We start from the raw sequence: 14,778 nt of genomic DNA on the forward strand, positions 1-14,778 counted from the left end.
GCAGCTTTTTCCAATCCTGATTTCACGTGGAATGCTACAGATGGACAATCAGAACTGTCCACAGAGGATCATATAAGCCTTTGTACCTTCTTCGGGAACACCTGCTGAACGTGTAAAATTGGCCAAGGATAAAATTATACTCAGTCAAGATGCCTGAAGACATAAACTAATGATTAGTGTCTACTTGGAGGCACAAGTACTCAAGGTAAAGCCATGCTCCAAGCAGCAAAACCTTTGGGTGACAGCACCAAAGGAACAGAGAGCACCAGTGTTTTGTAATGAGCAGTAGCTGCTTTGGGCAGCTAAAATTGTGTGGTTTAAAATGACAGCAAGACAGTGAATGCAATTCCAGTGTGAGGGATCTGTTACAGAAATGAAATAGTTTAAAACAATGGCTTCCTGTAATTAAACATGTCAAGTTGATTAATGGGCCTTCCTTCATTTTAAATTAAAATGAGCAAAATTCATTTTTAAATTCTCATCAGTCCTGCTGAGATCCTGAAAATGTACAGATATGGAACTGGAACGCATGGGCCCCTATTCAGTGCCAACCAGTAACATCGTGGCTGATGCATAATCAATACGTGGAATATTGTTGAATGCATTTAGTAGTTCTGTGCAACATGTGGAAAATAGTGAACAATAGGTCTTTTGTGCCCGCACTGCTTAAGTCCTTGGCATGAGCAGCATCAAGACCTCATCCCTTCTTGACAACTAAAGGAATATATGACTCTCCCAAAGGATCACAGGAGGAAAATGATGGCTTTGCTGTACCCTGGCCTTCGTTTTATTATTTTTAAACACAGTCACCTCATCAATAAGAGAACATTCAGTTGAGTGTAAATTCTATCTGTGAATGCAATTAACCCACTCCCATCAGCGTAAGAAATAATGTGCAATCTGGGATGCTTATTAAATCGCACAGAATATTATAATGTATTACCATAATAGGCTGCGCATAAAAATGGTCTGAGGAGCATAATCAGGACTGAACAAAAGAGTGTAAGCAAGAAATTAAGGTCAGCCCCAGGCTGTTTTACATGTTTTTTCCTGTTAATAAGAGAGTAGGAACATAGGATTGATTTATAAGATTTGAATATTAGCAAGTATTAACGCAATTCATTATTTCTGTTGAACTCATCCACTCTTACTACTGAGAAACTCACGAGTATCTACAATATCAAACAAGTTATCTTACTGCCCGACTCCTAGTTCATCAGTAGATCCTCAGTATTACCCACTTCAACATTATTGTATAACAACCAGTGAAGGCAGTTTTTAAAAATAAGGACTGGTTTAGCTCTTGACTGGTGAACCGATTGTCGGGACTCAATTCACCGCAAGTCAAGGGATGAAGTGGACAGTATACGGGATATTTTCCCATTTCCCATTCTACCCAGATCATTGCTACCATCAGGAAGGAGGTACAGGAACCTGAAGGCACACACCCAACAATTCAGGAACAGCTTCTTTCCCTCTGCCATCCAATTTCTGAAAGGACACTGAACCCATGAACGTTAGCAGACTACTTTTTATCTCTATACACTACTTATTTAACTATTTAATACATAGATATAATTGTAGTACTTTTTTTCCCTGTTAGTACGTATTACAATGTACTGCTGCTGCAAAGACATTTCATGACATATGTTGGTGATATCAAACCTGATTCTGATTACTCTCTCACCCTTTCTCTTCTCACCTCCTTCTCGTTCCCCTCTTGCTTCCCTTTCTTCCATAGCTCACTATTCTCTCCTATTAGATTCCTTCTTCTTCAGCCCTTTACCATTCAGCCTATCCCCCTCCCAGCTTCTTATTTTAACACCACTCCCCCACCCACTCAGTCTCACCCAGCAGCTTGCCCTCCTTCACCTCTCCCAACTACATATTCTGGCTTCTGCCTCCTCCCTTTCCTGCCCTGATGGAGGCCCTCAGTCCAAAACGTTAACTATATATTCCCTTCCACAGATGCTGCCTGACTTGCTGAGTTCCTCCAGCATTTTGTGTGTGTTGTATACAAGACATTCTCACTTTACCCATGTCTTCACTCAAGCAAATGGATATGAAGGGACCCAAGAGTAGAATAATTATTTGTAAGAAGCTACGTCAACGGAGAGCCGAAAAAGAAATTTCATTAATTCATTGCGGCAGTAGCAACAGGCTGGAGCATTAACTGATTTAGATAAAAGTTCTACATTAATTGATTTCATATAACCTAGAGTAGCAGATAATCTAAAGAAATGATCCAAATCTGGTACAAATTACGTGTGAATATTTTTTAAATAAATGTCGATTTAAAGTTTTCTTTCCATTGATGTTCAGTCTATCCTATGTAGGAAAAAGGATGTTTTGAAGCTTTGCATGCTTCAGTAGGCAGCTGGTACAGGTCCGAGCCGAGTTACAATGACGAGGTGAGACAGTGCACTAAATATTTGCATAAGTGAATAAATGGTTGTGGAGCTATGTTGTACTCTGTTTTTTAAAAGTAAAATATGATGCAGTCCAATATGATGCACATCTACTAAACACAAATAAGTGATGTAATATTGCAATTAGATTCCTTGATTTTATTGACAGAAATTCATTTAGTAAGTTTTCCCCATTAGCTGCCAACTAACACAGAAGATCCTTACCTTTGCACATGCCTATAAGCAGATTAGAAACATGGTGACATTTCCATCTCTCCAAAATAAAAATGTGGATGCACAGTTTTGTGTTGGTGCAATGATGATCCCATGGCTGTCCTCCCAACTACAGGTTGGTGCCTTACACCCAAATCTACACCATAGGTGGCATTACTTCAGTGGGTCCACTACTGCTTCAAGTAATAAAGCTTGTTAAATTATCTAACAGCAGAAGGACAGAAAAGCATTTAGATCTGCTCTACAGAGAAGTGGCATTATTGCCAGCTGTGGAAAGCTCAAGAGGCCAGACTGTCCTCTCCCTCTCTGGAAGATGAAACACCTGTCACTAAAGGAATAAAAGGCATAAAGGATCATACATTTCAAATGAGAATTATATCCTTGTATTTGTGAGAAAGATAAAGAGCAAGAAAACGAAGCATTTTAATGAGATTTTTTTTATTAGCATATTCATCAGTTTTCAGAATTTTCTATAGAAATTGTTATCTATAATGTCAACCTATCAGCATTGGATATAGAAATTCATTCCTCATTTAACTAATCTTCTTGAACTGATTATGGAATTAGATCTTTTGAATTCAATGAAGCTACCTGAATTTCGGTGACCAAGGCTAATTGGATACCCAGGTCCAACAATTGGATCAATGCAATGTTTGCAGTAGATTCTATTTGATTAGATTATATTAGAATTCTCAGGATTAACAAAATGGACAAGATCTCCCATACCTTTTCCTGGAAAGGAGATCAATTTACCTAGACAGCAGAGGTAAAACTAAAGGAATATCATTTAAAATGGGTGTGTATTGACAGTGTGCATACTTGTGAAGAGGAGGTCACAGACTTGTAGGCAGGATTGCCCACCCCTTCATAAATTTAGATATATCAAAGAGCTTCTGCATATAGGTGGATGGGCTAACATCAGGACCTGATGCACCAGAATAAGGTTAGTAAAATGAAGAACTATATCTTGGATTTCTAGGGACTTACTTAAATTCCTTCCTCTTAGCAACGAGTCTTGACAAACTTATTTTCTGCAGATGCTGGAAATCCAGAGCAACACACAGACAATATTCTGGAGGAACTCAGCAGGTCAGGCAGCATCAATGGAAATTAATAACCAGTCAATGATTCAGGTCGAGACCCTTCTTCAGGACTGGAAAGAGGGAAGATGTCAGAATAAGTTCATGGGGGAGGGTGAGGTGCTAGAGGAACGACGACAAGCTAGAAAGTGATAGGTGAAGTCAAGTGGGTGGGGGAGGGGGATTGATGCAAGAAACTGGGAGCCGATAGGTAAAAGAGGCAAAGGGCTAGAGAAGAAGGAATCCGAGAGGACTGTGGACCAAGAACAAAAGCAAAGGATAACGGGCACTAGGGGGATCTAACAGGCAGGTGATTGTCAAACTTAAAGCCTAAATGTATTTCTACATTTGACAGGACTAATAAATTACCTTATGATATACAATTCTCAAATATTTCAAATCTAATTCTGTGTAAAGGCTAATTTATACTTGTGCGTACTAACTTATGCTGTAGCCTATGCGAGTGGGCTATGCCGTTGTGAGCATTTATACTTGTGCATTGGTGTGTCTGCGTCGCTCTGCAATTCATCACCAAAACGCTAGTTGGTGGTGGGGATTCTATGCCACTGTGTTCGGTTTCTTTGTGTTGAAACTTCAAACAATAGCGACTAAAACTGAAGGAGGGTGAATTTTCCGCGCTTGTCCGGCCACTGAGAGACATGGACGAGGAAATGCATTTCAAGTATTTTCGGATGTCAGCAAGTAGATTTGATGATTTGGTTCATCGTCTCCAACCATTTATTTCGCATCAGTGTGCGCAAAGTATACGCAGAGATTGGCAATCACCATTTGAGTTTTAGCTTCAGGTGGAAGTCAACAGGCTGTAGCAGCTAGCTACAAGCTGGCTGCAAGCATAGGGTCCTCCATAATTTCGGAGGTCTGTAAAGCTTTATGGAAAGCGTAGTTACATTTTTGGGGAGGTGTGCGTCAAGCTACTGGGTAGGGTACACGGCTATGCCTTACCTATGGTATCGATTTGACACACAAGTATAAATTGGCCTTAAGTTGGAATTCAGGCAATAAACATTTTGAGTAATAAAGTGTGCTAAAATTGATGTAGCAGAACTTACACTTTGATTGTCATTATCTCATGTTCTCATTATTTATTGTGATTTATTTATATTGGCATTTGCGCAGTTTGTTGTCTTCTGGTTGATCTTTTATTGATCCTGTTATAGAGTGTGTGCACTCTCGGTATACACCCAGTTGTAATAATATTCCTTTAGTTTTACCTCTGGGGTCTAGGTAAATGGATCCCCTATTCAGGAAAAGGTATGGGAGATCCTGTCCATTTTGTTAATCCTGCAGTAATCTAATATAATCTTTTTTAGCAAAAAGAATTTACTGCAAACATTACATTGACCCAAGTGTTGGATCTGAGTATCAAATTAGCCTTGGTCACCGAAATTCAGGTAGCTTTATTGAATCCAAAAGATCTAATTCCATAAATAATTTAAGACGATTAGTTAAATGAGGAATAAATTTCTATATCCAATGCTGATAGGTTGATATTATAGATAGCAATTTCTATTAAAAAAAATCCTGAAAACTGATGAATATGCTAATAAAAGAAAAAAATCTCATTAAAATGTTTCATTTGTTTGCTCTTTATCTTTCTCACAAATACAAGGATATAATTCTATAGATTTGCTCGTATGCCTGCAGAAAAAATGAATCCCAGGTTTGTATCCGGTGCCAGATTTGTACTATATAATAAAATTTACTTTGAACCGATCCCCCAAGAAGCTGTTCCTCATCATTATAGTCCAGGCCTTTTGTAACACATGCAAGCATTCGATCTGCCACCCTCTACATTTGGGGGTTCCCAACCTTTATTAAGGCATGGACCTCTGCCATTAGCCAAGGCTGGGAACCCCAGCTTTACAATGTACAGGCTATGTAAACAATTCACTTATCATATGCTGGTATCCAATCCAGGAACTTCTTTTTACAACTTGGCAATAGCTAAAGATACAGGTCTGTAAGTTATTGATTCTGATATCGGTGGAAGAACATTCAATATTGTTTTTTTTTGCTTTATCTGCTGATACTTCAGTGGAGGAGTTTACTGAAAAACATCTGTAATAATGCTGCTAGCAGAACCTTGCATGAATTCATTAAATTTCTATAGTAATACCTGTCCTTTATGTTTGATATTTGTTACTGAAGAAAAAACACCCGGAATGTCTTTAACCCTTTATGAGGCTGAATGATTAATAAAACTGTGCAGCAGTAAAAACTGAGAGGTTAACAGCTAAGCAGTAATTAGAAATCAGCCTTCCATGAAAACGCACTTTTGAATTTGGTTGAAAGTCAATTTTACTAACTGTTGGATTTTTATGTGTCAAGTTTCAAAGTGGCAAGTACTGGGAAATTACACCTGATGGCTTGCAGCCACTTCACAATGAAACCACTAAAGATTCCAAGCTTGAGAAAATCAGCAGGTGCTGGAAATCCAAAGCAACACATACACAATGCTGGAGGAATTCAGCAGGCCAGGCAGCATCAATGGAAAAGAGTAAATAGTCGACGTTTCAGGCTGAGACCCTTCTTCAGGACTGGAAAGAAAGGGGAGAAGTCAGAGTGAAATGGTGTGGGGAGGGGAGGAAGAAGTACAAGGTGGTAGGTGATAGGTGAAACCAGGAAAGGGGGAGGACATGTAAGAGCTTGGAAGTTGATTGGTGAAAGAGATAAAGGACTGGAGAAGGGTTAATCTGATAGGAGAGGACAGAAGACCATGGAAGAAAGGGAAGGGGGAGGAGCAAAACAGGGAGGTGATGGTCAGGTAAGAAGAGAAGATGTGAGAGGGAAACAAGAATGGGTTATGGTGAAGTGGGAGGGAGGAAGAAATTACAGAAAGTTCGAGAAATCCATGTTCATGCCATTAGGTTGGAGGCCTCCCAGATGGCATATAAGGTGTTGCTCCTCCAGCCTGGGTGTGGCCTCATTGTGCAGTAGAGGAGGCCATGGACTGATATGTCTAAATGGAAATGGCAAGTAGAACTAAAATGGTTCATGAAAGATTCTGTAAGAAGGCCCTTGTTCACATAAGAAGTAACATTCCTCAGATGCACTTTGTATATCTTGTCTGCAATGATACTTTTCTGAAACAGCTGCTATACACTTTATCACTTACACAGTATCATTGATCACCCATCTTGGCACCTTTTCCCCCAGGGCAGCAATGGCCAATACCAGAGGACAGCTATTTAATGTGAGCAGTAGGAAACTTAGGGATGATGTCAGAGATGGTTGTGTTTTTTTTAAAAACACAGAGAGTGGATGTTTCCTGGAGCTCACCGCTAGGGCTGGTGATAGAGGCTGACTGACACAACAGAAACAATTAACAGACCCTTATATAGGCACAGGGATGTAAAAAAATGGAAGGTTATGGATTGTGTAGGAGGGAAGGGCTAGATTGATCGTATAGTAGGTTTATAACAGTACACTGCTTCAACAGGCAGGCCAAATCAGGTGGGAGTAGCCGACAGACCTCTAATAGAGATATGCCTGTCCTAACATGCGAAGTCAGCTCCAGCAGACGGGGAAGATGAATCCAATAGCGAGATCCATCAGCCAGGAAGGAAGTTCTGCAACGTTTCGTGAAGACCAAAGAGTATGACATTTTCATCCACTGCAACCAAGGAAGACCCCAGTTGTGATGATGACTCATACCACTGGACACAGATTTCAGAGGTCGAGACAGTGGAACTGCACCTGTGCAATGGCTTGTCCATTTTAAGAACTTTCCCACCCAGGTTTCACACTGGCATCGTCTGATACAATGGACACCCAAATCAATCAGGTTTATACATCGTGAGCTGAAGGATCCATAGTCTGCTGAACTGTTCTAGGTCCTCTAGTATAACAATTTTCTTAAAGAATCAAAATTGGTTTAGATCCTGTTGTGCATACTATTTATTATAAATGACTATAAATTGCACATTGCACATTTAGACGGAGACATAACATAAAGATTTTTACTCCTCACGTATACGAAAGATGTAAGTAACAAAGTCAATTTGATTCAGATTCTTACATTTTATTTGTACAGTGCTGTGTAAAAGTCGTAAGCACATATACAATATACTGCGAGGGTACCTAAGACTTTTGCACAGTACTGGAGTAATTTTATGTATTGCACCATACTGTTACAAAAAAACCCACAAATTTGATGATGTGTGAGTGATTATAAGCCTGATTCTTATATGGGTCTCTATTGTGGGCTGAAAGTGGGAAGTGAGCAGAGGGAGGGGAATCATGGTTAGGAAAAGGGGAAGGGAGAAGGAAGGAAAGCACCAGAGAAACATTCTCTACAAATCAATAAACCAATTGTTTGGAATTAAATGACCTTGCCTGGAGTCCCAGGGCTGGGATGTCTGCACCAGTGCCATCCTGTTTCAGGCTGAGACCCTTCATAAATTACCTGGACTTCCAGCATCTGCAGATTTTGTTGTGTTTACTCTTTTCCATAGATGATGCCTGACCTGCTGAGTTTCTCCAGTATTTGGTGTGTGTTGGTTGGATTACCAGCATCCGCAAATTTTCTCATGCTTGTGCAATTAGCATTATTATTTTCCTCTTCTCAAATACCTACATTGCCATAATTCTCTCTCACATTCCCAAACTCTCTTAATAATGGAGAAACTATGGACTTCAGTGCATCTTGCATCCTCACGCAGCTGACAGCTGAGGTTTCCACCTTTCCAATTTCAATCTCTAGAATGCCAAAACACTCTATTGATCTTCACCCAACTCTAGTCTCAAAAGAACACTTCAATCTAACTCTTCAACCAAACTTTGAATTTCCTCTTAACATTTAGAGCACAAACCAACATCTATTCCTTCATATTTTCAAAGCCAAGTGTTTAAAGGTGCTATGACTGTTATTCAATCAGATAAATAAACTAAGTTATTAGTGATTTTTTTTAAAAAAATCACTGTGCTGACTAAGAAAACTGCAAACTCTCAAGTAGTGCAAATATTGCTTTTAGTTCTTGACATCTTACCTCAAAACAGTAATCTTGCCCCAGAATGCTGCTGTGTACAGATTTAATTGTCACTTCTTCCTCCATACTGAGATCCAGTGCCTCTACCGCACTACTGGGACTGAGCAAAGACTCGTGAGAACGTGATTCTTTCAACCTCGGCATCAGACGTGATCTGCAAGAAATACCAAACAAAAGGCACATCACAAATAAAGTCCCTCTCATAAATGTTGCAAAACAAATGTAGTGATTGTACATTAATTACCAACCAACAAATTTCCTTAGTGTGGATTTAGATAAAATAGGGAGACCCAAGTGACTGCAAATGCAGGAATCTGGAGCAAAAACAAACTTCTGGAGCAACTTGAGTACTAGACCTGGCCTCAGCCCGTAATAAACTGCTTATTCCCCTCCACCTGCTTACTTCCTCGAGCATTTTATGCGTGCTGCTGAAGATTTCCAGAATCTGCAGAAGCTATTAAAATTTGTAAGCTCAGCCACCTCCATCACTAGCCTCACCAGCATCTAGAACATCATCAAGGAACAATGACTCAAAAGGGCGACATCCATCAGTAAGGAGTCCCATCACCCAGGACATGCCTTTTTCTCATTGCAGCCATCAGGAAGAAGGTACAGAAGCCTGAAGGCACACACTCACAATAATTCAGGAACAGCTTCTTCCCCTCTGACAGCCGATATCTGAATGGACATTGAACCCATTAACAGTACCTTGCTACTTCTTTTGCGTAACTTATTTAACATACATACACAACAACATACTTACTGTAATTAACTGTTTATATTACGTATTTCCAATATACTGCTGCCTCATAACAACCAATTTCACAACAGATACCAATGATATTAAACCTGATTCTGATTCTGTTGTGGTTATGATTTGCTGGAGGACCTTAGGGGGCTGAGCAGCGACTGTGACGGGGGAAGAAACTGTCAGCATTTCAGGTTGAGATCCTGCAACAGGACTGAGAAAGGAGGGGCAAGATAACCAGGATATTGGTGGGAGGGTGAGGGCGAGACAGGGGCCAGCACATCACAGGTGGACTGAGGAGGAGTGAGGAATGATGGACAGAAGGAGCCAGGTGACGGAGGGAGAGTGGTGCAGTTGGGAGAGAAGCAGATGAGTGATAAGTGGAAGCAGGCAAGGTGGGAGAAAAGGGGGAAAGAGAAGAAGCCAGGTGGGGAGGGGAGGATGAAGGTGGAGGCAGAGGCTGAAGGATGATAAGCAGGGACACAAAGGCTGCAAGAGCTGGAATCTGATAAGGAAGAAAGGTGATAATGGGAACTTTGATTTTTTTCCCTGACTGTTTTATCTATGGCTGTCCTGCCAGAAGAGCACAAATTATATTTAGGTATCGACCCTTTGCAATGAATACTAAGCGACCATTAAGCCGGCGTTGAATCAACCAAAAGGATACTTTGATGGCCCTTGGCTTGAGAAAGAAAGTGAGATCATCCAGAACTCCTACATGCCTGAAAGAATAGGAATCTCAGAAAAGTATATGGTGACACATTATGTACTTTGACCATAAATTTATTTTGCATTCCTTGTTCTTTGTCTTAATGTTCACTGCTGGGAATGGCTGGTGTGGGAACAAGAGAGGTATCAGCTGTACTAGCTTTTCTGATGATCTTTGTAAGTGCATTGTAAATTTGGAATGTCATTTCCAATTTAGTATGCAAAATAATTTTAATAGTGAATAAGGCAACTCCGCATAGGGTGTAGTTGTAAATTCACAAGTGGAATGAAACACAAATGAAACTGATTCAAAGTGAAGCTTCATTCTTGCACACTGCAGTACTGTCTGATTCAAACACAAGATAATTATAATTAAAAATACACAGAATATGAAGGACCAATCTTGAGGCAAGGTAATATTAAAACGGCTCAAGTCTACATAGTAACTATAGTTAAGTCTACAGCTTTGGTCACCTAGCTACAGGAAAGATGTAAATAGGGCTGAAATGGTACAGAGAAAATTTACAAGGATGCTATTGGGTCTGGGGGACCTGAGTTATAAGGGAAGATTGAACAGGTTAGGACTTTATTCCTTGTAACATAAAAGACTGAGGAGAGATTTGTTATAGGTGTACAAAATCATGAGGGATATAGATAGGGTAAATGCAAGCAGGCTTTTTCCACCGAGTGGGACAACTGGAGGTCATGGATTAAAGATGAAAGGTGAAAAGTTTAAGGTGAACATGAGGGGAAATGCCTTCACTAAAGGGGTCTTGAGCGTGTGGAACAAGCTGCCAGTATAAGTGGTACATGCAAGCTTGATTTCAATGTTTAAGGTAAGTTTGGATAGGTAAATGGATGGTTGGGGTATGAAGGGCTATAGTACCAGTGCAGGTCAATGTGAGTAGGCAGTTAAAATGGTTCGGCATGGATTAGATGGGGCTGTACTGTACTGTACTTTTCTATGACTCCAACTCTAACATAGCTTAAGTCCATATAGTGCAGGGCAGCATGGAGGCATGGCGGTAGTGTATTGTAGCCAGCAATCACTGATCAGGGTTCAATTCCTATTGCTACCTATAAGGCATTTATCCGTTCTCTCCATCATCCAGGTGCTCCAGTTTCCTCCCACATTCCAAAGATGTAAGGTTAGGGTTAGGGTTAGGGAGTTGTTGGCATGTTTTGTTGGCCCTGGAAGGGTGGCAGCACCTGCAGACTGCCCCCAACACATTCTCACTGATGTGATTTGACACAAATGTCACATTTCTGTGTATGCTTCAATATTTTGAAGTACATTTGACAAATAAAGCTAATCTTTTCCCTTTTTATATCATATGGGTATTGCATTTCAGCAGATGTATACGAGCAAAGCTAAAACTACACAGAATACAGCTATTCCGGCAGGAAGCTCTGCTTATACTCAGCAGAGCCAAACAAAATGAAGTTCTACTTGTAGTATCCTGATGTGTGGGTCAGCTTACTGAAAATGTAGGGGAGAAGTCCCCTTCTTTTCCAGTCCTGGAGAAGGGTCTCAGACCGAAACTTCGACTGTTTATTCCTTTCTATAGATGCTGCCTGGCCTGCTGAGTTCCTCCAGCATTCTGTGTGTGTTGCTTTGGATTTCCAGCATCTGCAGAATTTCTCATGTTTCTTCGATGGTGATTTCCCTGTTAGATTCATAGGGCTGCTAAACATACACATGTACCACAGTGTTTAAACCTATGTCATCCTGTCCAATCAACAACTCCCTTCACACAAAATTGTTTTTGTCAGGAAGTCTTGACAATGTAATCAATAAGTTGAAGTCCAATCTACACACAAATATTACAAACATAACTGGAAGGAATATACCGCAGATGGAGTGAATTAAAGAGTTGAGATCACATTTTCTATTTGAGATGCTTAAAGGATCATTACGGTAGCTTCAGTGTGATTGATATAACTTGTTATTGGAAAAAAGATAATCATGTCTACATCCATCTTCACTGGAAAATGTTTTCCTCTTGAAAGCTCACTGTTTGGCCCAACTTGGTCTAATAAAAATGTCTTGTATCAAGCTGCTCAAGATTTCAACTTATAACTAAAGCACAACACTGTTTGTTATTTTAATTAAGTGTCTCAGCTAACTGAGTTTGAAGTATGAGACAGATCCAATTCTGTCAAAACCTATTCTGGATTCTGCAAAGCCTCTGGCTTCTCTCCATATTCTATATAAGTTCTGTATTGCATCCACGACTTCAAGGGATGGAGACATTCAATGATAACAGTCTCAAAGGCCGCAAAGGAACATCAAATTCACAGCTTCACAAATGTTCCTGTTCCTCTCTCAGTTATGAGTCAAGGAAACAACTTTGGAAGCCTGGAAAGCAAGTCCCTGCTTGCTCTCTCAGAAAGGACTTAAATGTTCAGTGGAAAGTTCAGAAGAAACCTTTGAGTGACAAAGTATCTTTTACTGTAAAGCAAGGCACGGCACTGTGACACAGAGGTTAATATCAATAGAAAAGGAACTATGCCCAACCCAATCCATGCTTCATGGTTAATACCCATGGTGCACTCTTATTTGCTGCCCCAAAGGTAAATTGGTCCACAACTAACAGATCCAAAGTCTCACATCTGGACCACGCTGTTAGCTTTTTAATCATAAACACAAGAGACTCTGCAGATACAGTCATAGAGTCATAAAAAGTACAGCACAGAAACAGGCCAATCAGTCCATCTAGTCTGTACCAAACCATTTAATCTGCCTACTCCCATAGACCTGCACCGGGACCATAGCCGCCCATACCCCTACCATCCATGTACCTATCCAAATTTCTTTTAATTGTTGATGCTGGAAATATATTTATCTATTTAGTGATATGGCAAGGAGTAGGCCCTTCTGGCTCGTCAAGTCACACTGCCCTAGCAACCCCTGACAAAACCGATTAACCCTAACCTAATCATGGGAAAATTTACAATGCCCGATTAACTGAGAGAGGAGAAGATAGCAGTGCAACGCAGCTCGCAGCGGCCACTCCGGTGGTGGTGTCTGTTATTCGTCAAGTAGGGTGCCGTGCACAATCCTGATTTGATGGAGACGGACATGAGAGCACGGAGGAACATCTGGTGAAATTTCTGAAATGCCTGCTTCACCGCTGATGCCACTGTGTAGCCCAGAATCTCCGGAGGGGAAGGCCCCAAGTCCACGGCTTTACTTGTTGCTCGGCGGCCGTTGTGGGGTCGAAACGCTCGGCAGAGGATGGTGCTCGGAGAGGCTGTGTCGGAGGGGCTGGTCGGAGGCTCAATGTTTTCGGAAGGACATAGAGTCCGCTGCAGTCGGGTGCTTCCAATGGTGTTGCATCGGCAAGTCGCGGCACTTGGAGGTTCATGGCAGGGAGAGTTTCTCCTTTCTGCCGCCTGTGTGAGATGATGAGTCTATCGGGACTTTGAGACTTGTTTTTACCGTGCCCATGGTCTGCTCTTTATCAAATTATGGTATTGCTTTGCACTGTTGTAACTATATGTTATAATTATGTGGTTTTGTAAGTCTTGGTTTGTCCTGTGTTTTCTTGTGATATCATTCTGGAGGAACTTTGTATCATTTTTTAATGCATGCATTTCTAAATGACAATAAACGAGGACTGAGTGTCCTCATAATCTAACCTACCTGATACATCTTTGGGCTCTGGGAGAAAACCAGGGGACCCAGACAAAGCCCATGCATTCCACAGAGAGGACATACACAGACTTCTTACAGAGAATGTTGGAATTGAACTCTAAACTCTGGAACGCCTTGAGTTGTAATAGCGTTGTGCTAACGGTTACGCCATGGTGCCCCAGAGCAAATCCAGAGCAACAAACACAAAATGCTGGAGGAATGCAGCAGGTTGGGCAGCATCCATGGAGAGGAATAACAGTCGACATTTCGGGCAGAATCCTTTCATCAGGACTGGAAAGGAAGGGGGAAGATGCCAGAATAAGGTGGTGGGGGGGGGGAGGAGCAGGAGTACAAACTGGTAAGTGATAGGTAAGACCAGGTGACAGGGGAAGGTGGGAGGGTGGCTTTTTAATCAGATCACACAAACACAGGCCATTTTACTGTTTCTAAGTGTCTGAAAATCAGAGAACTTAACCAGTTGGGATAACTTGATATTACTTTTATTTAAGACCCAATTGCCTGATAAAATTGAAATCATGAATATTAATGAACATTTTCCTGTATTTTGCAATTCAATCCAAGTTGGTGACCCTATTAAAGCAAATGGGCTGCACTATAACTTGGTGAAAAGTTAAAGGGCCCAGGTATGGCGTGAAGCCAGCCCAACTGAGGTCTGCCAAGCACTCAAATGTCATCCACCAGCGGGAGATCAGATGCACTGACATCAGACCTCTACCACATATTTCCAATTTCCACAGTGCAATGCACTGGTTCAGAAATCAAGATCTCTTTGAACTACGAAAAGGATCTCACCAGTTCTCTTCTGAACCACCAGCAGAAGGGAACTAGGTTTCTGATTCTTGCTGTAATGAATGTAACGTTACTTCCCATATAGATCATGATGTACAGAAAAAAAAGTTCATTTCTGAAAGTGAAGAAATCATGCTTAAAGTAA

At 40.9% G+C, this 14,778-nt stretch overlaps 1 protein-coding gene across 11 annotated transcripts in view; it reads right to left on the reverse strand.

The window, feature by feature from the left end:
- Window positions 1–14,778, reverse strand: part of LOC134359795 (disabled homolog 2-interacting protein-like) — a 609,971-nt gene that overhangs the window by 104,346 nt on the left and 490,847 nt on the right. For 9 of the 11 annotated variants that reach the window (XM_063073440.1, XM_063073442.1, XM_063073438.1 and 6 more), the window contains one exon: window positions 8,731–8,884. In XM_063073440.1, the coding sequence (XP_062929510.1) occupies window positions 8,731–8,884 (154 nt within the window). Of the gene's footprint in view, window positions 1–8,730; window positions 8,885–9,228; window positions 9,344–9,367; window positions 9,386–14,778 lie in introns of those variants that run through there. The other 2 variants (XM_063073448.1, XM_063073446.1) reach the window with 2 other exon arrangements.

This window comes from Mobula hypostoma, chromosome 21 (genome assembly GCF_963921235.1).
Source record: "Mobula hypostoma chromosome 21, sMobHyp1.1, whole genome shotgun sequence".
NCBI lineage: Eukaryota > Metazoa > Chordata > Chondrichthyes > Myliobatiformes > Myliobatidae > Mobula > Mobula hypostoma.